Source organism: Notamacropus eugenii, chromosome 3 (genome assembly GCF_028372415.1).
Source record: "Notamacropus eugenii isolate mMacEug1 chromosome 3, mMacEug1.pri_v2, whole genome shotgun sequence".
Taxonomy (NCBI): domain Eukaryota; kingdom Metazoa; phylum Chordata; class Mammalia; order Diprotodontia; family Macropodidae; genus Notamacropus; species Notamacropus eugenii.
This window is the reverse complement of record NC_092874.1, coordinates 16,466,137-16,489,691: the sequence shown is the minus strand read 5'-3', so window position 1 is coordinate 16,489,691 and position 23,555 is coordinate 16,466,137. Positions and strand designations below refer to the sequence as shown.

General features: G+C 44.4%; 1 protein-coding gene across 1 annotated transcript in view; it reads left to right on the top strand.

Annotated features, from left to right (window-relative positions):
• Positions 1-2,348: 2,348 nt before the first annotated feature.
• The window catches only part of SPMIP4 (sperm microtubule inner protein 4), a 42,355-nt gene continuing 21,148 nt past the window's right edge, over positions 2,349-23,555 (top strand). The window contains exons 1-5 of the mRNA XM_072650961.1: positions 2,349-2,545; positions 4,267-4,420; positions 12,463-12,639; positions 16,698-16,769; positions 21,751-21,780. Coding sequence (XP_072507062.1) covers positions 4,287-4,420; positions 12,463-12,639; positions 16,698-16,769; positions 21,751-21,780 — 413 coding nt within the window. The 5' untranslated portion in view covers positions 2,349-2,545; positions 4,267-4,286. The remainder of the gene's footprint in view (positions 2,546-4,266; positions 4,421-12,462; positions 12,640-16,697; positions 16,770-21,750; positions 21,781-23,555) is intronic.

Below are 23,555 nucleotides of genomic sequence, written 5' to 3'. Positions count from 1 at the left end.
CAGGCACTCTCCAGTTAGGACCTTTGTCCTAAGGGCTACAAAAATGTGGATACCCTTTGACCCAGCAATATCGCTTCTAGGACCATATCCCAAAGAGATATAAAAATGGGAAAGGGTTCCACATATACAAAAATATTTACAGCAGCTCTCTTTGTGGTGGCCAAGAACTGGAAATTAAGGGATGCCCATAAACTGGGGAATGGCTGAACAAGTTGTGGTATATGGATGTAATGGAATACTACTGTGCTATAAGAAATGATGAACAGGAAGACTTCAGAGAGGCCTGGGAGGACTTATGAACTGATGCTGAGTGAAAGGAGGAGCATCAGGAAAACTTTGTACACAGCAACAAGCACAGTGTGTAAAGAATTTTTCTGGTAGACTTAGTCCTTCATGGCAATGCAAGGACCTAAAAACTCCCCAATGGACTCTGGAGGCAAAATACCATCCACATCCAGAGAAAGAACTATGGAATTGGATTGCAGAATGAAGCAGACTCTTTTCTCTTGTGTTTTGTTTTGTTTGGGTTTGGTTTTTCTCATAGTTTCTCCCATTCAAGTTAATTCATCCATGCAACATGACAAAGGTGAAAATGTATTTAGTAAGAACGTATGTGTAGAACCCTTATAAGATTGGGAGCAGTCTCAGGGAGAGAAGGGAGAAGGAGGAGGGAGGGAGAGGGAGAAAAATCTAAGATTTATGGAAGTGATTGTAGAAATCTGAAAACTAATTTAAAAAATTTAAAAAAAGAAAAAAATCAGAGGCTCTCAATCTGTTCTATGTCCTAGACCCCTTTGATGGGGTGGGGAAGCTTAGGAACCTCTTCTCCCAAACAATATTTCTCCAGAGTTGAAGGAAATGTTAAATGTTGAAGGTTCGAGAAAATAAGTTTTTCCCTTTTCCAAGTTCATGGCCTCCCTGAAGAAAGGCCCTTGGACCCCAGGTGAAGAGCCCCCCAGCCACTAGGTGATGGCTGAGTTGACTCCCCCAATCTGGCGGGCTGTCGCCGCCACACTCGCTGCCAAGAGATTTCCAGCAGGAAGCCAGCCCATCACTAATGCAAGATTTCCTCATTTTGATCCAAAGGTTTAATTTTGCGATTGCCGAAGCCAAGAGAAAGAATACTTTTTAAACTGCCCTCCTGGGCAGCCATCCGCCCGCGCTCTGGCCCTGCGAGATCTTCATTTCTCTGGTTCTTTTGAATCTTAGAAATGCTTCCAGTGTGCCAATCAGTACTGAGGAGGGGCGGGCCGGGTTTCATTGGCGAAAACAATGCGGAGCCTCACGAAGCTTCTGCCATGAATACTCCGTTCGTGCTTTCTTTCACTAACCCAACGAGCCATTGATTAAGGGCCTACTACGCACGAGGCGAGGCAATAAATAAAGGTAGGATGGAAATGGAAACTCTCGAGGCTTGACTTTTCGTTGGAGAACTCTTCCGCACAGTCATCAGCGGCGGAGTGCCAATATTAACCCAGAAACCGTTGTTTACTGAGCCTTCAGGGAAACGTAGACCAAAAGGCACACCTTGACAAATGGCGCATCTGCTTCCTAACGGCGGGCAAGATGTCCCGCCTCAAGGCGCCCTCTAATCCAAGCAATGCTGAGGGGGCCCCTGCCTCCAGTCCTCTCTGGGGGTACTCTGGGTCCGGCTGCTTCACCTCGGCCACAGCGCTAACAGACGATTTCACCAGGGCCAAGCAGCCGGACTCCCCGTGAATGCGATCCTTCGGTCCATCTCAGAGAAGGGCTGAGTCTTGTCCAGGGTCTTTGGGTCCCCAGCCATTGAGTTCAGCACAAGTGAAGTGTAAAGATCGCCCCCCCCCCACCTCCCCGCATCTATTCTCCCCTGAATCACCTTGAGTACTTTACACTGAATCTCCACTAAGAACAGCCCGACCGGTCTACACCTTCCCCTCATACCCAACTCTCCTCATAGCCAGCGACGCCTCCTTAACCACGTTGCCTTCTCCCTGCGAGAGGGTAACTTAGTGGGCTGCCGGCCCCGCCTAGGTGTCTGAAATCTCCATAGTGCTTTGCCAGGGTCTGGGCTCTCAGGATCACTCCTCCCTGCCAGTCAGCCACACCCACCGCCTCCTGCCCACTTTGCCTGCTTCTCTACCCCTTGCCCACGAGTGTTTACAAGCTGAGATAGGGACCGGCGGCCAGTCCCTTCTCCTCACTCCGTGGCAAGCTGCCCTCCCCGTCTAGGCAAGACTCTAGTCTAGCCTCCCTCGCCCCCTAAGAAGTTCACTGAGCCTCTCTTGCTCCCCGCACTGAGCGCATCAAACAGTTGTCACAGTTACGGCCACGGTCACAGTCACAGGCGGACCCCAGTCCAAAGTTGCACTCCGTGCCCGCCTCACACCCATGCACACACGCCCCCACACGCCCCCCTCCCCCACGCAGCTGCTTGCAAGGTCTCCGGAGTCACGGACTGCAGCAGCTCCGGGAACCGAATCCTGCGCGTGATCGCGCGTGGGGCGCCTCTGCGGGGCGGGGGGAGGGGAAAGGAAGGCCTCTTCATCCTGTCCTGATGTGTAAGGTGCGTGAGAAGCTAGTCTGCCAACCTCGTGGATCGGGAACGCTCACCTTGGTGGGGGTGGAGGGGGCCAGTGATGCTCAGCCCCCTCTTCTGGGGCTTCCTACAGCCACCCCACAGCAGAGACAGCAGATGGAGCCAGGCAAGATGTTCAGGTCACTTCCCTACCCCAGGGAAGCCTACCCAAGGTTTGCCTCGTGCGTCTTTCTCAAAGTCACGGCGGCTCTGTATGGCCTTAGGCAAGTCACTTCGCAGTTTTCTCTAAAATGAATTGGTTGGACTACTTGGTCTCTGAGATCCTTTCTAGATCCACCCTACTGGAGAGATAATGTATTACATTATAGGAATTTGTCTACATGCAGAAGGAGACAGACGCACAGATGGACAGAAAGCCTCTGACCTCAGAGATCTGATCTCAGACATTTATTAGCGGTTTGATGGTGGGCAAGTCACTTCACCCTGTTTGCCTCAGTTTCCTCACCTGTAAAATGAGCTAGAGAAGGAAATGACAAACACTCCATACAGTATCTTTGCCAAGAAAACCCCAAATGGGGTCACCAGAGTCAGACACAAATGAAATGGCTGGACAACAAAATATATCAATATGTATACATATAGAGGCACAACTAAACTAGACATTCACAGGTTCCTAGATTACAGAGCTGGGATCCCCATTCCCCAGATCCCAACTGAAAAGAGCTAGACTCCCTCTGGAGAGATCTGGATTTGTTCACATTTTATTGACCCAGCTGTGTGATCCCATTGGATTCATCACCTGTAAAATGAAGATCATATGACCTGTAGCAGCTACACTGGTTATTTAGAGGCCCAAAGGAGAATAGGGGGCAGTGGAAAAGTCTCTAACTCAACCCTTTTATTTGACCATAATATGAAAGTTCAAAGGATCCTTTGTCAAAATGCTTGAAATCAGGACTTGAATATTTTCTATGGGAAATCCTAGGACCATATATGCAAAGCTGGAAGGAACCTCAGAGGCCATTTAATCCAATCTTCTCATTTTACATGGGAGGAAACTGAGGTCCAAGGAGGATGTGACTGGTGACTAAGGTCAAAAAGAAGGCCTGTCAGAGGAGGCAGGTTTTGAACTGAGATCTTTTCAAGTCTGATGTTTCTTTCCATTGATTTCCAGGTTTTTTGTTTCCCTTTCCTTTCTTTTCCTTTCCTTTCCTTTTCCTTTCTTTCCCTTTCCTTCCCTTCCCTTCCTTTCTTTTTTCCTTTTTTTTTCAAGTATGTGATTGAAAGGACCATGGAAATATTATTACTTCACTTGAGAATGTGTTCCACTTTGGGGATTGTTTCCTGTTAAAAATCACCCCCACAGACCATCATAGATTTGGAGACGAGAGGGACCTTAGAGGCCATTGAGTTGAGTCCAATTCCCTCATTTTACACATCAGGAAAACAGCCCACAGAGGTGAGTGACTTGCCCAGGCTCACACCTCTAGTAAGTGTGGGAGTTGAAGCTCTGATCTTCCTCCAAGTGCAGGGCTCTATCCTCTGTGCCCTCCTCTCCATTCTTTTAGCAAAGATCACATAGACATGTGACGTCCTCAGAATTTGACATGAAACTAACCATTGCGCAGGCAATCTTATCTACCGAGTATGAGTATTGTGGAGCTTGTGTGTGGCGATGGTTCCACTGGAGTAGTTGTACCTTTTGACCTGTGAAGCTCATGTCAATTTGGTCTTCCTTTTCTCTTTAGACCTTTCTAACTGAGGAGCCATGGAGGTGTGTCGTGACTTGTCCTACTATTACAGACAATTGGAAGGCACTGACATTTTGTCCAACACTATAGCTTCCAATGAAATTCACACGCCGCTGCAAATTCCAGCACGGGCAACTGCATCAGAGGACAGGTAAGGCAAAAAGAAAGTCTCTATCCCTTTGGGAAGTGCCAAAGGCACATGCCCATCTCAGTGGAAGAAGTCTGGAGATAATGTTATCTAAGACCTGGGTTCAAGTCTGGTTCTGCTATTTACATGCAACAGGTTGGCTAAGAAATGAAAGCTTTCACTTAAAATGAGGAGAAAACTACTGAACTTAGCAAGGATGCAAGGAAGAGATCAGTGTGGGTCAATTAACCAATATACAAATTTATTAAGGCTTGCTATGTGGCAGGCATCATACTAGAACTTGGGGGGGGTGGCACTAGTAGTGGGAGGTGGGGAGGTACCTTTAATAAACAAACTCTGCCCTCAAGGAACATATATTCTCTAGTTGGAGACAACATGTGCATGGAAAATAAATATACCTAAAATAAATTCAAGATAATTTGGGGAAAAAACACACCAACAGGGGGGGTAACAAGTATGGGGCGGTAGAAAGAGCACAAATTTGGAACCTGAGTTCAAATTCTGATTCTACTGTGTATTCCATTTGTGACCCAGGACAATTCTCTTCCCTTCTCTGAGCCTCAGTTTCCTCCTTTGTAAAATGGGGGGGGGGGTCTAATCCATCCCCTCCAGTTCTAGCATTTTATGATCGGCATGTATCACAGTCAAAGCCATGGCTATATTCTAGTTAAGACCATAAGTTTCTAATAATAATAATATGTACTATCTTCATTCTGCAGCTGGGTATCTAAACACTCAGAATGAATCGTGTAGCATCGACAGGATTTGGAACTTTTAGAAAGGCACCTCTTAAAATAAAAATGAGGAAATACTATGCATCTGTCACAGGAGGATCAATGACAAAAAAAATTATGTGTCCAGTGAAGAGACTGAAGAAGTCCTGCATCTGTCACCTTAAAAAATGCTAGGAGAATACAGCATTTCATTGGGTTATTGTGCAAACCTGGCACAGATGCTGGAAAATATATCTACTGATGAATTCTAGCCATATATAGTGCACTTGCTATCTCCCTTTATAAATTGATCTGTTAAGCAACTTTTTGCAGGAAGGAGAGAAAAGGGAGGATTATTTTACAGATGTAGAAAACAAGTATAATATTTCACCAAGAGTAACATTTTGCTAAAGAATTCTGAAACTCTTTTGTTAATAGCTGCAGTCTCAACTCCCACTGTGCCATACGTAGAGTTAACTGTACAGCTTATCACTGAAATTTATCTGATTAGCTTTTCTCTTTCACCCTTGACATCATTTCCCCCAATTGTGATTTATTTGTAAATTTTCAGGTTGTCAAGCAAAATTCATAAATAGGATCCTTTCACTAGAATTGGAAGGGACCCATGATGACATCTAGTTCAACCTGTGATTTTACAGATGAGGAAACCAAGACCTCTGAGAGAAGGGATTTGGTCAGGGTCACATGACTAGCAAAATGACAGACCCAGGTTTCATGATCTTAGATATAGTGAGAAGGGACACCAGAGACTATTCACTCCAACCTCCACCCATTTTACAGATGAGGAAATTGAGGCACTGATAAGAAAATTCCTCACTAGGCATTCCCTATGCCAATGATATCACAACACAATTTGGTTTAAAAAGTGAATTGAATAAAAGGCTCTGTTATACATATATGTGCGTACATGTTTTTTGTATACATATATATGTGAAGAAGGTAGGGGAGGTAATATCAATAACAAGCCAATCTGGAAGTCAGTTCAGCTGGTTTCAAGCCCCATTCTGTCATATCCAGGCTATGTGATGAACCATATGTAGGTCACTCAAGGCTAGAAGTTGCACAGAAGATGGCCAAGCTGCATCAGGGGAAGCTGTTCCCTCCAGTGGGACTTGCCCATACTAAAGACGTTTTAAGTATGAGAGACACATAGATAGTTAAAAAGATAGATAAAAAAAGTGGATGGATGGATGGATAGATGGACAAATGATAGATTGATAAATGTAAATGATAGATTGGTAGATATATAGATATGAGAGTGAGAGAGACACACAGACAGACAGAAGATAGAGCAGTTAAGTGGTGTTATGGATAGATTGCTGGGCCTGGAGGGGGCGGTCAGAAAGACCTAAGTTCAAATAAAATCTCATGCACTTACCAGCTGTGTGACTCTGGGGAAGTCACTGAACTCCTGTTTACCTTAGTTTCCCCATCTGTTAATTGAGGATAATGATAGTACCTACATCCTAGAGTTATTGTAAGGATCAAATGAGAGCATTGTAAAGCACTTAACATAGTACCTGGCACACAGTAGGTGCTATATAAATGTTAGCTATTATTATTACTATAAAGACAGGCAGACAGACAGACAGATAGATGGATACATGATAGCTGAATGGACAGAAATAGTGGGCTAGAGACAGGCAGGCAGACAGATGGATAGATAAATGGATAGACAGATGTGTATCTCAGCACTAGTCATGACATTCAGGGAACTCAGGATGAAAGAACTCTCCCAACTAACGTAGATCTGTAACAGACATGTTTCAGGCTTAAACAGTCCCCCGAGGCACTCGGGTTCAACCACTGTTTCAGGGTCACAGAATGAGGTGGGATTTGAACGAAGATCTTCTGGACTCTGAGGCTGGCTCAAAGCCTGCTAGAAAAGCCAGCTATTCTTATTTACACGCTGGCAATATTGCCCATAGAGTAGTGCGTATTTCTGGACAGCTTAAAAGTGTGCCAGGCTTCGGGGAGCGCCGATCACCTGCATGCCAGCTGCGAGACAGCCTTTCCCCTTTTAGCACTGGCAGCCCCTGTTCTTGGACAGCACCTCTAGACTGGTCACTCCTGGGCCTCTTTGTTGGAGATGAGGTGGGGTGGGGGTCTAAATGACCCTGTAAGCGTCCAACACCTCAGCGTCTGTGGCTGAACCCTCATCCCAAGACCGAATAGCTCAGCCAGGTTCCCTAAGCGCTCCCCTGCTCCCGCTTGTAATTGAGCGCATCGGCCACTAGGTGACACTGTTGCTCGTCGGGTGATGAGACATCCGCGAAATCTGGGGTCCCTTTTAGAAAAATGTTGTTTTTGTACAATTTGATGAAATTAAGAGAAATAAAACTCCATCTAAGCAATTAGAGAAGAGACTGTTTGCAGCCAGGAAGCAGCGTGGGAGCGAGCCAAGCACCAGAGGAGGAGTCAGGATGGTCTTCGGGGCTTCTTAACAGGGGTCCGCGATCCTGGCGAGGCTGGGGAGGGGGCGTCCGGGAACTTGGTGGGGAGCACATCCCATCTTGATTGTCTCTGTCCTCTAACAGAATCCCAGCGTTTCCTTCCATTTAAAAAACAGATTAACAGTGATTTAAATTTTTAAAAGAAAAATAAGTTTAAAAAGTGCTCTTCCGAGAAGGGTACATAAGCTTTACTGGATGGCTAGAGGGAGGGGTCCTTGGAAAAGAGGTTAAGAACCCCCTGGGGGCTCTGGTTCAACCCTCTTTCATTTTACTCCCGTGGGAGCCGAAGCCCAGAGAGGTAGAATTACTGACCCAAAGGGTAAGCTCATTGAGCACAGGGGCTATTTTCCAGTTTGTAGGTGGATCTCAGTTCGTGGGACGATGCCTTGTATATACAGTATGTGCTTAATAAATGCTCACTGGATCAGATTGGAGTAGCAAATAGCAGAGTTGGTCGTCAAATCCAGGTCTTTGATTTCAATCCTGTGCTCCTCAGCCTTGTTTCTTTTTTTCATGGAATCCCTACGTTGTGGTCCGATGGAAAGAATGCGGGATTTTTAGTCAAAAGTTTTTGTTGTTCAGTCGTTCTTCAATCGTGTCCGACTCTCTGTTACCCCATTTGGGGTTTTCTTGGCAGAGTTACTGGAGTGGTTTGCCATTTCCTTCTCCAACTAATTTTACAGATGGGGAAATTGAGGCACGATGAAGCGACTTGCACAAGGTCACACCCGCTAATTAAGTGTCTGAGGACAGATTTGAACTTAGGAAGAGGAGTCTTACTAACTCAGATCCTGCTCTGGTCACTTGAGACTGGCATGACCCTGTGCAAGTCATTTAACCAAATGATTAGATTAGACAACCCATGAGGTCCCTCCACCCCTCAAACATTCTAAATCTTTGATGGTCCCAAAGGTCCTCCAGGCCACTGGATAGAGTCTGTGATGAATGAAGCAGCATGAGAAGAGTGAGAGGTCTGGACCTGCAGCCAGGAGGAGCTGGGTTCCAAAACAGCCTGACACCGCAGGGCGATTAATTCCCTTGACTATTCTGATCCTAAGTTTCCTCTTCTTGTGAAGTGGAGATAATAATACCTCTGATAACTACCTCATTGCGATGCTCAAATGAGATAATGGGTGTAAAGTACTTTGGGAGCTTCAAAATGTTACAGAAATGTCAGTAATTGTTATGAATATTAATATGATCCTCTAAGCCAGGCACAAGGGTGCATTCAGTCATCACCTCAGCTACTGGGGAGGCTGGAGCTGCCAGATCCCTCCTTGAGCTGGGCAGCTTTGGGCCACTGTAGTCTGCACCAATCAGGTGTCTGCTCTAACTTTGGCATTAACATGGTAAGCCACCTGGACTGGGCATCTACCAGGTTGCCTAAAGAGGGGCAAAGGCCCTCTGCCAATCAATCAGTCCTGGGAGTCGCTCCCTCACTTGGAGCCTAGGTGAGGTGGAGAGACTCGAGTCTTTGAGGGGAATCAAGTCCTCTAGTCTTTGTTGAAGACTCAAGGTGAAGGAAGAACCCATTTCCTGTTGAGGCAGCAACCCATTTCTCTTGGATAACTCTCATTGTTAGGAATTCACCCATTCCTCCTATCCCTGTCCTCTGGGGCTGAACAGAACAAGCCAATATAAATGTTCCAGTCTCATCCTTCCAACACAAGAGATCCCTGCAGATCCTTGAAAATAGCTGTCAAGCTCCCACAGTTAAGTCACCAGCTCTGCCCCATCCTGGCTAGGTGACCCTAGATACATCTCTTTGACTCCCAGTGACCCTAAGCAACTTCATGAGATTCTCTGGTACAAACAGTGGCAGATCTCCACTGATAGAGGCTGTTCCCTCACTGGGAGCTGCCTACAATAGAAATCAGTAAACACCAACTCTGTGCCAGGCACTATGCCAAGCCTTGGTGATACAAAGAAAGGCAAAAGAACTTGACCTCCATCTTTGAGGAGCTTAAGTGCTAATGGGAAAACAACTGTCCATACAAGATGCACTTTGTAAGTAGAAAGCCATCCATCACAATTTCAGACAAAATGACAACAAAGAAGACGATGATGGTGATGGTGATGGTGATGGTGATGACAGTGGCATTTATATCATGCTTTAAGATTTTCCAAGTGTTTATGATATGCCAGGCACTGGACTGGGTGTTGGCTACATAAACACAGAAATGAGATGGTCTGTACCCTCACGGACTGCGCATGCTTGTTGGTTGGTCAGTGGTGAGACAGGAATCACCAAACCCAACACCCATTCTGCTGTGCCTTTCTGTTTCTCATCAAGCACATGGTCACAAAGAGTTAACTGTCAAAGCTATAATTTGAACTCAAATCTTCTGAATCCTTGTCTGGGGCATCCTTTCTACCCCCTTCCCCCCCAAACTGGTGACCTTCTCTCAGGATGGGGTCATTTCCAGCCCTTTGGGCTCCCACAAACCAGAGCAAGTACCCTAAATTCTTGTATTAGGATCAAAGTATCCCTTTTAAACCCAGCTAGCCCAGAGCCTCCCAGAAGAGGGGAAAGTAGCCTCTTTCTCTGCCCACACGTATGCCTATGCAACAAGCTTTCCCCATTCCTCCCAGTCCTAGGCTTGTCCCTTCTTCCTCCTTCAGGTTCCAGTTATAGTCATTAGGCTGAGTCAGCACATCCCTCATGGGTGGCCCGGCCTGCTCAGTATGGAGTGAGCAGGACTTTTTATTTCTTGTGACCATCAGTCTATTGATGCTCCCTATGATTTGCACTGCATTTATGTAAAGGGAAGTGGGGGAGAGAGACAGAGACAGACAGGGATAGAGAGAAAGGGAGGAGGAGGGAGGAAAAGAGAAGAAGGAGAACAAGAGGAGGAGAAGGAGAAGAGAGAAAAAATAGGAGGAGGGGAGGGGAGGGGAGGGGAGGACAGGACAGGACAGGAGGGAACTTTCAGTTAAAGGTCTGCCTTTGTGTCAAGAAGGCCTGAGTTCAAGCCCTGCCTCTGAGACATGATAGCTGTGTGACTGGATTAGACTCTTGACTCATCAGCATCCCAGGCATCTCTGAAAGGTGCTGGACTTTCCAGCACTCTCACTGGCAAAGGCAATTTCTTCCAAGTGTCCCCTGAGTGATATACTGTGAGGGTGGGGCTTTCTGGGGAAGGAGACATCTCAGGAGGTAGGAATGTTTCACAAGACATCAAGGGGTTGGATCCAAGGCAGATCTCAAGGGCAGGTAATTATTGTTCTCTCCAAATGCGGAAGAGACTCTTGGAGGCTTTGGGGAGTTTTTTCCCTTCCCACTGGGCCAACAACGGAGGTAGAAATAGTGCTGTAGTCTCTGCTGCTCCAAAACTTCTATTCCAGTTCCCTGCTAGGCTGTGGACTGCTTGGGAAATGGGAAACCCAAGGGAACTGAACCATAGCCTTAGTTCCTATTAATTGTTTTAGACAAAATGTCATCATTGTGCACTCCTGGGGTAAATGCTGCATGTATGTCCATGTATATATGTATGTGTGCATGTGTGGCTTTTTTGTGTTGTGCATATATGTGTGTATGTGCATGTGTGTGCATGTATATTTGTGTGCTGTGAGTTTATGTATATGAGTGTGTTTGTGTTGTGTGTATATGTGTATGTATGTGTGTGCATATAAACATGTGTGTGTGTTTGTTGGGGAGAGAGGAGGAAGAGGAAAGTTAGCCATGATAATAAGCCTCCACTGAAGGGATCCGTCTTACTCCCCTCCCCCACATTCCCTTGTAACAGTAAGCACCCCGATATACACAGGGAGACTTGCTGCCACAAGCTTTTAGATCTGCATTTATAAAAGGAAAGGCAACTTTTGAATGGTCAACAATCACTTTGATAAAGCACATATGTCATTTACTTAGTCCAGGGGAAAAAGTCAGCACCCTGAACTTCAGAGAAAATATGGAGAAATCAAAGGTCAACAGACATGCTTCCAAATGTCTGACAGATCAACAGACAGATCCAACTGTCTGACCGTAGTTACCAGAGAGGGAAGCACCAACATCCGGGTTTTCATAGTGGGGGGAAGGGCTCCTTAGCAGCTTCCCAGAGTCTCATATGGCCAAACACACACTTCCAGTCAGTAAGCCCCAAAGTAAAACCTCACCCTCAGAGTATTTATACACTTTTTTAGAGCCAGAGGGCATCACAACCCTTGAGAACCAGTGCCTCATTAACAAAAGGTATGGAATCTTCCCTAATCAAACTCCCCTTAATGGGCAGGCCCATTAATGGGGGGAGAAGATCTTTAATCACTTTAAAATAATTAACAATACAAGTACATATAGTGTTTCAGTTAAAGAAACTCTTGTTTCTGTACTTTACTCCTGGTCAAGACTCTTGGTTGAGAAAGGCAAGATTCAATCAGAGGCACCTGATTATACTAAAACAGAAACAGCAAAAGATCCTACTTTGCTTGCCATCACAACCCTCCACATCATGATGACCTCCAGAGGAAGGAGAGCCATTGGGAGTGTATCACCCCCCACTCTCCATTTCCTCACATCCTCATTCATCCACCATTCTCACCAAAAAATACCCAACCTGTCCCCTATATTGAATCCCTATTACATTCTAATACTTGTCTCCCCAGGTGGCTTTTAGTCATCACCTTTGCCACGCACTCTAACAATCTGCCTAATTCCTGACACCTCTAGACACCCTCCTGGCATCTCAGTCACACCCTCCCTTCTATAGCCTCTGTCTGTAACAACCAGACCACTGTCCCCTCACCCAACAGTGACCCAGACTTCTAGGCATTGAGAAATTTAAACAATGATAACATTGGTGAAATCAATATCATTTTCATACTACTTTTTTTTTTAAAAAAGTGCTTTCTTTACATACAGATATCAGGAATTCAGGAAATCAAATCAAGTACATAGTATCCCGTGGGGAAGAGAACGAGAATATGGTGCTCTCCTACCAATTTCACTGCCAGAAGAACACAGACCAAAATCGGAGCCTCCACGCCTCTTCAGCAAAGGACACAAGCATTATGGCTTTGGTGGAGCCCCGTGCCCAAGGTAAGTATGGCTTTTATGGGGTTTGCTCCTTTGGTTCTACTTAATTGTTTCCTCCCTTCTCTGCCCTCTCCCAAATCCATCTCAAATGAAATAATACAGAATACAAGAAATGACTGGAACAAAAAGGGGAAAGGACTAAGCTTGGGGTAATGGTGATATTTGATATCTGAATAATGACATAGGCGGAATCTGGCCTCCTCCCCTTAGCATGGGCAACAAAGGTGGTGCCTTGGTACACAGAGCGCTGGACCTGGAGTCAAGATGACTCATCTTCCTTAGTTCAAATCTGACCTCAAACACTTACTAGCTGTGTGACCCTGGGCAAGTCATTTAACCCTATTTGCCTCAGTTTCCTCATCTGTAAAATGAGCTGGAAAAGGAAATGGCAAATCACTCCATTATCTCTACCAAAAAATTTCAAATGGGACCGTGGAGAGTCAGACATGACTGAAACAACTGAACTACAAATACATCTGCAGCACACAGCATCATCCAGTATGATCTACGTAAGCTGATGGGGGTTGGATAGAGTCCCCAAAGAGATCATGTGTCCCTGAGATAAGTACAAAGCATTCCTCCTGTGAGTTGTTGAACCATCAGCCTTGCTTCTTTCCTCCTCTGTCCAGCCTCTCCCCAGGAAATCCCATTTTTCCCCTTAATGGCTATACTTGCATTAATATAGATACCCTTCAGCTGTCCCCATGTCCCTTTTATCCCCCCGCCTCAAGCTGCATCCCAGATGATGCCCCTTCCTGGTATTCCTGGTGCCATTCAGGCAAGTCTAACATCTCAGAAAGCCAGGGTTGACCTCAATACTTTCTCTCCAGAATGACTCACTGTCATGTTCTCATTTTTAAGGAGACAGACATATTTATTCTTTGTGTCTGGGAACTGTTGAGTGTCTCATTTCTGCAATCCAAGTTTAATATTCCAGTTTCTACAGACTGGAAAAAGCTATGCAACTCATGGAGAGCTGGCTCCTGTAGAATTAAGTATATCCCTAAATAAAACCCTCTCGTATTGTCTAAAATGGGGCCTAAGAAAACTCCCCAGTTCTGTGCGCTGGAAAGTGAAGTCATCTATGAAGTAGATTCATGTCTTTGTGGGGTCAGTATGTAAAACCAAACTAGACTTCGCTGATCTGGTGTTTCCACCCCTGTTTATTAGACTTTTTGATGCTGAATAGGATAAATTCTTTATGATAAAAATATCAGTGATTAAACTTTGGCCTAAGGTGGTTTCATCTGTCCTAGTATGTGACCTAAAGTCATGATCTGCTCTAAGTCTGAAGGTCATGTAAGCCTAGATGGAGCTGTAGACCTATGCTGGCTTCTCTAAAGCACCTTCAGTGATGACCCATGCAGAACAGCAACCAGCAGGGTTTTCAATGGGTAGAGGACAGTATTAATGAGTTATTCATCAGTGCTTCCCAGGAACTCCCTGAGGTGTGCCCTCCCTCCAGTGGTATGCATTGCAGCTCATCCATCCCATCCATATGTCCCCTTTGTGCCTCCTCAGAGAATCCTTCCCACACCCAAGGGGTCTTCCTCATTCTTGGGTTTCCAATGTCTCTGCTCCCCTTGATCCGAACTCTATGATCAGTCTTCCTTCTTTTCCAGGGCCTTCATGCTCTTGAGGATGGAATTGGTGGTAACTTTTTAAAAAAAAGAACTCATATTCTCTGCATCTTAATTGGTTTATTAAAAACATCTTCCATAATGTGTTTTGCATGATCTCACACGCATAATTAATATCCTGTTGCTTGCCATCTCAGCGGGTGAAGGGAAGGAGAGAGTTTGGAACTTAAAAAAATTTTGAAAAGAATGTTAAAAATATTCTTTTTTATTAAAGAAATCATCCCTACTCATAGTGAGAGGCAGGAGGCCTGGCACCTACTAATCTCTACAGCCAGGGCTGTGTTGGCAAATATTTTACAATCACCTCTCCAAAAGGACACACTATGATGTTTAATCTGCATTATTTTTCTCCATCACTTTCTTAAGTCTAGACAATCAACAAAATAATAAGTCAAGCCCTGATTTATAGTATTTGCTGATTTCCAAGGCACAAAATGTTCACACTAAATATTTAACAATCAGCTCCCCAGAGCCAGTGTGAGCTGGCTCCAGCACAGCTTGTATAGCTTATACCTCTTCTAGTGTTGTCTCAGTTTCCCCATCTGGAAAAGGGGACACAGTGATACATATGTAACAGTGGACATCTCTTAGAGGGGAGTATGCCTAGAACTGCCCTGCCCCTTCCCCCTCTCCCCTTGCCCTGCCCCGGGGCGGGGGGCGGCCCAGGTTCAGGCATGAGCTGCAGAAGGGATGGCAGCTATAACCTGGGCACAAAGGAGCTCTCTCAGGTGCACTGGGGATTAGGAAGTGTAGCAAAGAGACTGATTTGGGGGTTTGGGTTTTTTTATTTTGTTGTTTTTTAACCACTGAACTGATCGAATTGTCTCTATATGAAAATCCCATCAAATCCCTGGTGCTTTGGCAATTTACTGATCATTGTATTCAATGAATAAAAATGCTCATTGAAATGTCCTTCCAGTGTGAGGGGATGGACTTTGGCCCGTTGTCAAGGGGGATGACAAATATGACTTTTTCTTTCATCCCCCACAAATCGTGAGCACTGGGATTGACTGGGCCATAGTCAGGGTCCAGATGCTTCTCAAAGAAAGAAGGAATGATAAATGCGGTTCCTCCTGGTATCCATTCTCCAAAGGAAAGGGCTTACTTCATACTTAGCTGTGAGAGCTTAAAGGCACCGAATCAACATCCTATACTCTGGGCATACACGGAATAGACTTTATTGCTCAAGGGATGGATCTGTTAACAAGAATTTGTTAGATGCCTACTGTGTGCCTAACCCTCGACCAGGCGCTGAAGATGCAAAGATTGAAATCATCTCTTCTCTAAAGAAGCTTCCATCCTCATGGGATGAGCCACAGATGCTGGATGGGATGCAGGAACTGAGTCTCCTTTTATACAATAAAGTTATGGGAATTCTCCCCGGCCCCTCTTACCCCCAAGACTTCAGAGAACCAAAGCCATCCTCCACCTTTATGATCAGGCTGGGGAACCATGACAGAACATGGGCAGTATCTCTGAGAGAGCTTCTGCACACTGAGGGGCTGCCGGCTAAAGAAAATCTCATTATCCAACCCTGCTGGATGTCAAACATAGTCTTCTTATGGGGATTAGCTCCTGGTGGATCCTGCCATACTTTATTCCTAATGAGCAAAAATCTTTGAAAAAAAGAAGTTAAGCATAATGCAGTGAAGTCAGCATGGTACATGGCATGTGGTACGTGATACATGGCATGTGGTACATGGTACATGGTACATGGAAAGAGCTTTGGATTTGGAGGCAAAGGACCATGGTTCAAGGACTACTCTGCTACTTAATTCCTTAGGCAAATGACTTTGGGCAAGTCACTGAACCTTCTCTGGGCCTCAGTTTCTTTTGCTGTCAAAAGTTTGGGTGGGGCAAGATAAGACCTGCAAGATTCCTTCCATCTTTAGATCTATGACACTGTGATTTTGTGGATTTAGATGCCAAGTTGCTAAATTTCTGGAAAAAATAATGATAAAAAAAATCACTGCTTTAAAAACAATTCACTTGCACATTTGGAAATGAAGGAACTGTAAGCACAATCAAAACTCATTTACCCATTAGCTTTTATCCTGCAAATATAAACTCAGAGAAAATGTAAAACCCACCATAGACCAAGTGATAGAAAATTGTACTTTCTAGATTGTCCCTGCTCTAAAATGGCATATCATTGTTCAGATTTCCAGAAACTTTTGCCTTCATGGCATATATCACTGCGCCAATCCCCCAGTGGAATGTAACTTCCTTGAGATCAGGGAACTCTTTTGTCTTTGGATATTAAGCCCCCAGTGCAGTGCCTGGCACCTCCTAGATACTTAATGTTGGTTGAATTGAAATGAACATTTTCTTGAGTTTGGGTGGGTTTCTTCTCCAAGGATTACTAGAAGGACTCCTTGTGGATTGGACCCTAAAATTAAACAAATCTTTCTTTCTTTTCAGAGGAATTCCCATGCGACAGTTCTATCACCTGACACAGAACAGGAAGAGTAATCTTTATGATAATGACTCCTTGTAAGTTTCAATCAGCTATGAGATCCCGTGACCTTTTTGGGGGGATAGGGAGGGGGTGGGAGGATCACTGCATAGATCCAATGTTTCCTGTTCTTCTAGAAGATCCAAACGTGATGACTAGGAAAGGGAATCTTTGAAAGAGCTGCTAAGTAGAAAGCTAATAAAGCAGAATCATTTACAGTCATCAGAAAATAGCTTGGGAGTCGCAGGTGAGGAGCTTGGATTACTGGTCAGAGGGCTTTTATCCTGGTCATTTCTGGTACGGGAACAGGAAAGCCCAACTGGGGGTCAGGGAACCTGGGTCCTAGACCTTGTTCTGTCATCTCTTCATGTGAGACCCGAGGGAGCAGGTGAGGACTTCACTGTCTTCCAATTCTAGTCTGCTAGGATTCTCCCAAGTTAGGCTGAATCCATCTCAGATAGGAGATGAATTGTGGAGCAAACGCTATAATTCCAACATATCACAAATCCTGCTGATAGAAAGTCCTTCTTTGTGTCTGACCTAAGAGTGTCTAATTTATCCTGTGCATGCATGTCTTGTATATGAGCCCAGTTATTTATGAGTTGGTCTCTCTAATTAGCCTGTAAGCTTTCTGAAGACAAGGAACAGTGTCTTCCCTTCTTTGTATCTCTACCATGTGGCACAACAGATAGGTGCCTGATCAGAGAGGCTCCTTTAAGTTGAGCCAGGCCCAAGATGTCACAGAATTTCCAAGTCCCCAGCACAGAATGAGCCCTGGCAAGCATCAATAAACCAGAGATGAGGAGAAGCCAGGGAGTGATTATCTCAGGGACCAAAGGCTCATAGTGAACGCTTTATAAACGATTGTTGACTATCTGCTTCATTTTATACTAATAGCCCCCAGCAGCAGTCACTGCCTCCTTGAAGAAATAGGTGTCTCATCCTTTCCTTATCCAGCCCAAATATTCTGGTTTCTTTCAGCCTTGTCTTGTAGAGACTTTTTTCTGTTTTTATACACAACATGTTAGGGTGTGTGTGGCATGCCATATGCATATCCATATGCATAAAAGTAAACCGTTTTATGGTAAATTGCAGGGAAGAGCTCACCATACAGGAAGACTTGATTGAACACAGAAATAGAAATAAAATTATTATGGGGGAGGTAGCTAAATTGTGATTTCATAGGTCTAGCAAATTCCATAGGTTGATACTCCACACTAGTAAATAAATAGTATTATCCTTTTTATTATTTACTTTTCATATGCAGAGTGTCCCAAAACTCTTGGTGTGAGTTTAATCTTTCACAGCTTAAATGTATGCATGTTTATATATACATACCTTGCCTTCTACCTTCTAGCAGAACGAATGTGTAGTGCTAGCATTTGCACATCTTTTAAATCTAGAATCTCCCTGATTTGACCAAAGGTCTTCCCACCCTGGATATTCTAAAGTTCTAGGGTAAAGCGTCCATTTATTTTTTACTTGGAACATCTTTCATAACTATTTTGAGAAATTGAAATGTTAATGCCAAGATCGGCCACTAGAGGACAGCAGAAGCACGTACAATAGGCAACGGGTCCTGCTACCTTTTTCAGAGATGCTGGGATGCTTGAAAATCTGGTTCTTGCAAAGCAGATGTATAGTCTCACAGCAGGACAGGAAAATTGATGAGCTGGTTTAGGTTCAGGAAATGGGCTGTCTGAGCCTCTGTGGGCTACAGTCCATCATTCAGGGAGTTTGTTATGTGCTTTGGGTATTTAGCCAAAGGATAGCATTCAATTTATTTTCAATTTGATTTGCCAGCCTAGCCCAAGTATTTTAAAGAGATTTTCTTGGATAGTAACATAGCCAAAGGGAGTTTCCTTACCGGGAGCTTCCTACATCCGAATCACAGAAGGAATAGAAAACCAACAGAGCCAAGATAAACTTGCCATTTGAATGTGCAAACAAAATGAGAATATAGTATATTTATAAATGAAAGGATGCTTTACAGAGAAGCTCTGTGGTTTAGTGAGAGAGTGCTACAAGACCTGGATTCAAATCCCTTCTTTGGCACTTAGTACCTGTGTGACCATGGATAAGTCTCTGGTCCTCAGTTTCCTGATCTGTAAAATAAGAAAAACAAGCCCTGGAGTAATGACCTTGGGAAAAGCTCAGTGGGAACATGTATTTAAAACACTCTGCACGTTAAATTGTCATGTGAATGTCAGTTAGTATTATTTCCCTCTAAATACTGGTGCATTTCTTCTGCTTTTAGAGAATGTGTATTGAACCTGGCAAGGCAGAGTGGTTCCCTGGGCTAGTCTCAATGAGGTCAGAAAGCCCAGGTTTAAGTCTTACCATTAATGTGTCCTGACTCTGTCACCCTGGGCAAGTCCCTTAACTTCTTACTACTCCAAGCTACTCTAAAATAAGTTGTAAAACTGCTTTTTATTATACTCTGAAGGAGAATTTTCCTCTATCCTATCACCACAAAACCACAGATCCAGACCATATTTAATCTTAATAAGCCTCTGCAATGACTGTCATAAGATCCTGTGGATTTAGAGATAGAAGGGACTTTGAAGGTCATTGAGGTCTGATTCCCCTACTTTTATAGCTAAGGAAACTGAGGCCCAAAGAGAGAATATGGAAGATACAGTTAGGCAGCATTGATTGTGCTATGTGCCAGACATTGTGCTAAGTACCAGAGATACAAAGGACAAAATAAAATAAGTCTTTGCCCTCAGGGAACTCAGTCCAGTGGGGGCACGGCTGGAACCAGAGAGTCCATTGTTAAGTTATCAATGGGAGCATTTACACCTCTGAAACTGACAAAAGCAACAAATCAAGGCTTGATTTATTGTTTTGTTGATTGTCTAGACTTAAGGAAGTGGTGGAAATTAAACTTGACAATAAGTCACCAGTCCTCCCCCCTCCCAAGCTGGGTGTAAAATATTCATTATACCAGTGCAGCCCTGAGTAGGGAAGTCAGTATGCAAAGAACTATATCCAACAAGCTATATTTAGGACAGAATAAGAGAAGTCTCAGAGGGAAGGCAGCAACGTCAAGGAGAACTGAAAAAGGCTTCTTGTGGAAGGTAGGAATCTAGCTGAGACTTGAAAAGAGCCAGAAGGTGAAGAGGAGAAGAAGTTCCAAACAAGGGGGACATCCAGTTGGGAGAGTCGGGAGATGAAGGGACAGCAAGGAGATGGCGTCACTGGGCATGTGACAGGGACAAGCTCATGAAAGTGCTAGGGGGTAATAATGTTTAATATAAAATTTTGGAATAATCTCTTGCTTCTCTCTGAAGCAAACTCAGAGAATGCCTCTTCCTATGTCAACAAAAGCCAGCCAGGACTGACTTAACATTCCTTAAGAGACCTTTAACCTAAGACACTATCTTGAATAATGGGACGTTTTCCATATCTTAATATTTGTAGACATATACTATGTTATGGCATGTTAATGGTAAAGAAAACACAGACATCTTGGGTCATAATTTCTATGTGAAACTTTGTCAAACTCTGTAATTTTATTGTATTTACAACCTATGCAATTAAGAAATTCCTTTCTAATGGTCTAGTTAATCACTCATGGAGATCATAAATCTGACGGACACAGAATACTTCTTTGTCCTAAAACATACTTAAGGCTGCCCAATTCTTTGTATCGGTAGCCAGAACATTTCTGACTCCATAATGCATTATGTTACCGTTTTCTTTAATAGGGAATTGATTAATTAATTGAATTATAAAATGTATGCATTTAGCCTGTTGCCTTTTCTTTAACCAAGTTTTCGGGTCAACAGGGGCAAAGATAAAGATTCGCATCCAAATCCTCTGACTCCAAGTTCAATTAACCTTTTTCATGCTACTACGTTTAAGGTCAAACTTAGCAAGAGAGTTTTATCTTGGGTTGGTTTTATTTTTTTTTCAAAGAAATTCTGTGTGTCTGTCTGTCTGTGTCTCTGTGACTATGTCTGTGTGTCTGTATGTGTGTTGGTGTCTATTTGTTTAAGAAAAAGGAGCTCAACTCATTTTAAAATCTGGAAACAGACAAATAAACCTTAACCCCCGTTTCCATGTCTCCCAATCCTATAGGTATTTACACAGATTCATCCTTGTTACTGAGCTAAAGTCCAAATGCAGTAGGCTGCCAATATAGTGGGCTGAGTCCTAGGTCTGAAGTAAGGAAAGGACCCTTAGGTTCCCTAATCCCCTAGGTTTACTAACTGGGTGACCCTGGGCAAGTCCCTTTCTTCCTCCAGACATCAGATGAATTTTCTCATCTGTAAAATGAGAGTACTAAGGGCTCCCAGTTCCCAGGATGGTCTTGCCAATCAAATTTACAAACCTTAAATAAAACCATTTATAAATGAGAGGTATAGGGATCAGGTCAATAACCATGCCAGATTTCCTAGAATATAAACAAAGCTCCAGAACCTTTGGCTGGGCCAACTTTGGGCTGATCTGGTTGGGCCTGGGGGCGGGGAGTGAAGCCTCCCAGATCAGCATGTACTACTGATATCCATTGCACCATCTAGAGATGAGGGATAGTACTTGATGACGTAGGTACCTTCACAGCTCCTCTCCAGTGGGGCAAAGGCTCACACAGGTTCCTTTGAGGTCATGAAGCTGGGCGAGGCCCACGCTATCACAGGATTTCCAAGTCCCCAGCACAGTATGAGAGTCCTGGCAGATAATAAAACCAGAGATGGCCAGAAGCCAGAGTGTGATTATCTCAGGGAACAAAGGTAGCCACCAGACTCTGTCTTCAGAGTGGATGGTGGATCATCCTTGGAAGCACTGCCCAGTTAGAATGGAAGCCAGGGGAGGAGAGCTGACAGGCAAAGCTTAGCCTCAGAGCCACCAGCAAATAGACTCTGGGAGATACCGACTGTTTGGTGTAATGCACTTGTCTGGTTTTTGTTCTTTGATTTTTAAAGATCCATTTATTTCCTAAATAGCCTTAAAAATTTCCCTTTAAATTCATTCTTTAATGTCATGTTATTCTATTTTCTTTTTTTTTCCTTTCAGGATTCCTAAACCACTCAGTACCAAAATAGAGTGAGTATTCTCCTGCCCACCTGGAATCCAGAATGCTGGGTAACTTACCAGGCAGCCCCTGCTCTACAGGGGGGAGGGGGGCAGCCTGGGGGCAGTTATATGCATGGAGAGGGAGAGGGGGCCCTTTTTTCAGAAAGCCTTTATTTAACACTCTACGTGATTTTCCTCCCATTAAGTGTCCAACCAAAGGAAAATCGAATTTTCCCTTTTTGGTAAAGTGCTTTTTGACACAGTCAGTGCACATTTTAAAGAGCCCTAAAATTAAGGTCTATAGAGTTAAAAAAAAATCATTTTGAGCAGCCAATCATAATATTTTCAAGACTCTTCTTATCTGCAATTAACAAGAGTAAACAGCATCAACATGGAAAAACTGGACTGTTTTTCTCAGGCAGACGGTCCTTCTTTTTAGCATTCTGCACATAGTGCTGACAAGTTCCACAGACATCTCCCTACCAGGAGTTTTTCCAATTTCTCTTTCATAAAATGGCAATATCTCTAAGAAGCTCTCAGGGCAGGCTAAGGCTAGAGACTAACCATCAGGGGCATGGGAGGCAGTGGATTTCCCTTCATTCACAATCGACCAAAAAACTAGCATTGGGTGCTGCTGTGGGCCAGGCCCTGTGCTAAGCACTGGGGATACAAAAAGGGGTAAAAGACTGTCCCTGACCTAGAGGAGCTCACAGCCTAGTGAGGGCCACAACACATAGACAAAGAACAAATTATATACAGGACTAAAAGGATATAATGAACAGAGGGAGGGTCCTAGAATTCTGAGAAAGCCAGGGAGACCAGTGGTCAGAGAAGAAAAGGGAGAGTGCTCCAGGCCTGGGGGACAGTCAGAGAAAGTGTTTTGAGTATTTTCATGAGATGCAGTGCCTTAGTGTCTTATTCATGGCAGAGCTAGGAGGCCAGGGTCACTGGAGCAGAGAGCACATATCAGGGAGTGAGTTTGTAAGACTGGAAAGGGAGGAGGGGGTTAGGTTGGGAAGGACTTTGAATGTCAAGCAGAGCATTTTGGTTTGATCCTTGAGGTGATAGGAGTTCATTGAGTGGTGGGGTAACTTAACTGGACCAGCACTTTAGAAAAATCATTTGGGAGATGAAGGATGGTCTGGAATGCGAAGAAGCTTGAGATAGGCAGACTGCTCCCCTCCGCCCCTCCAGCTGGCTGTTACAATGGTCCAGGTGGAAGGTGATGAGGGCCTGCATCAGAGGGATGGCTATACTGGAGGAGAGAAGGAGGCATATTGGAGAGATGCTGCCAAGGTAGAAATAATTAGCCTTGACAATGGTTTGGACATAGGTGTGAGACAGTGAGGAGTCCAGGTTGTGAGCATTAGAGACTGGAAGGATAACAATGTCCTCTACAGTAACAGAGAAGGCAAGAAGCAGGGAACATTTAGGGAAAAGATAGCGAGTTCTGTCTTGGACACAGTGAGTTTAAGATTCTCCTAGACATCCAGCTCAAGATGTCTGAAAAGCAGTTGGAGGTGGGAGATGGGAGGTTAGCAGAAAGGCTAGGACAGGAAAGGTGGATTTGAGTCATCAGTAAGAGTTGATAATTTCCATGAGAGCTGATGAGATTACCAAGTGAAGTACTATGGAGAGAGAAGAGAAAAGGTCCCAGGACAGAAGGGGGACACCTGACTAGAGGGTGTGATCTGGGTGAGGGTCCAGCAAAGGAGATGGAGAAGGAGCTGTCAGAGAGGGAGGAGAGCCAGCAGGAAGGGGAGTCCTGAAGACCTACAGTGAAGAGAAGGGGAAAGGGGATCATC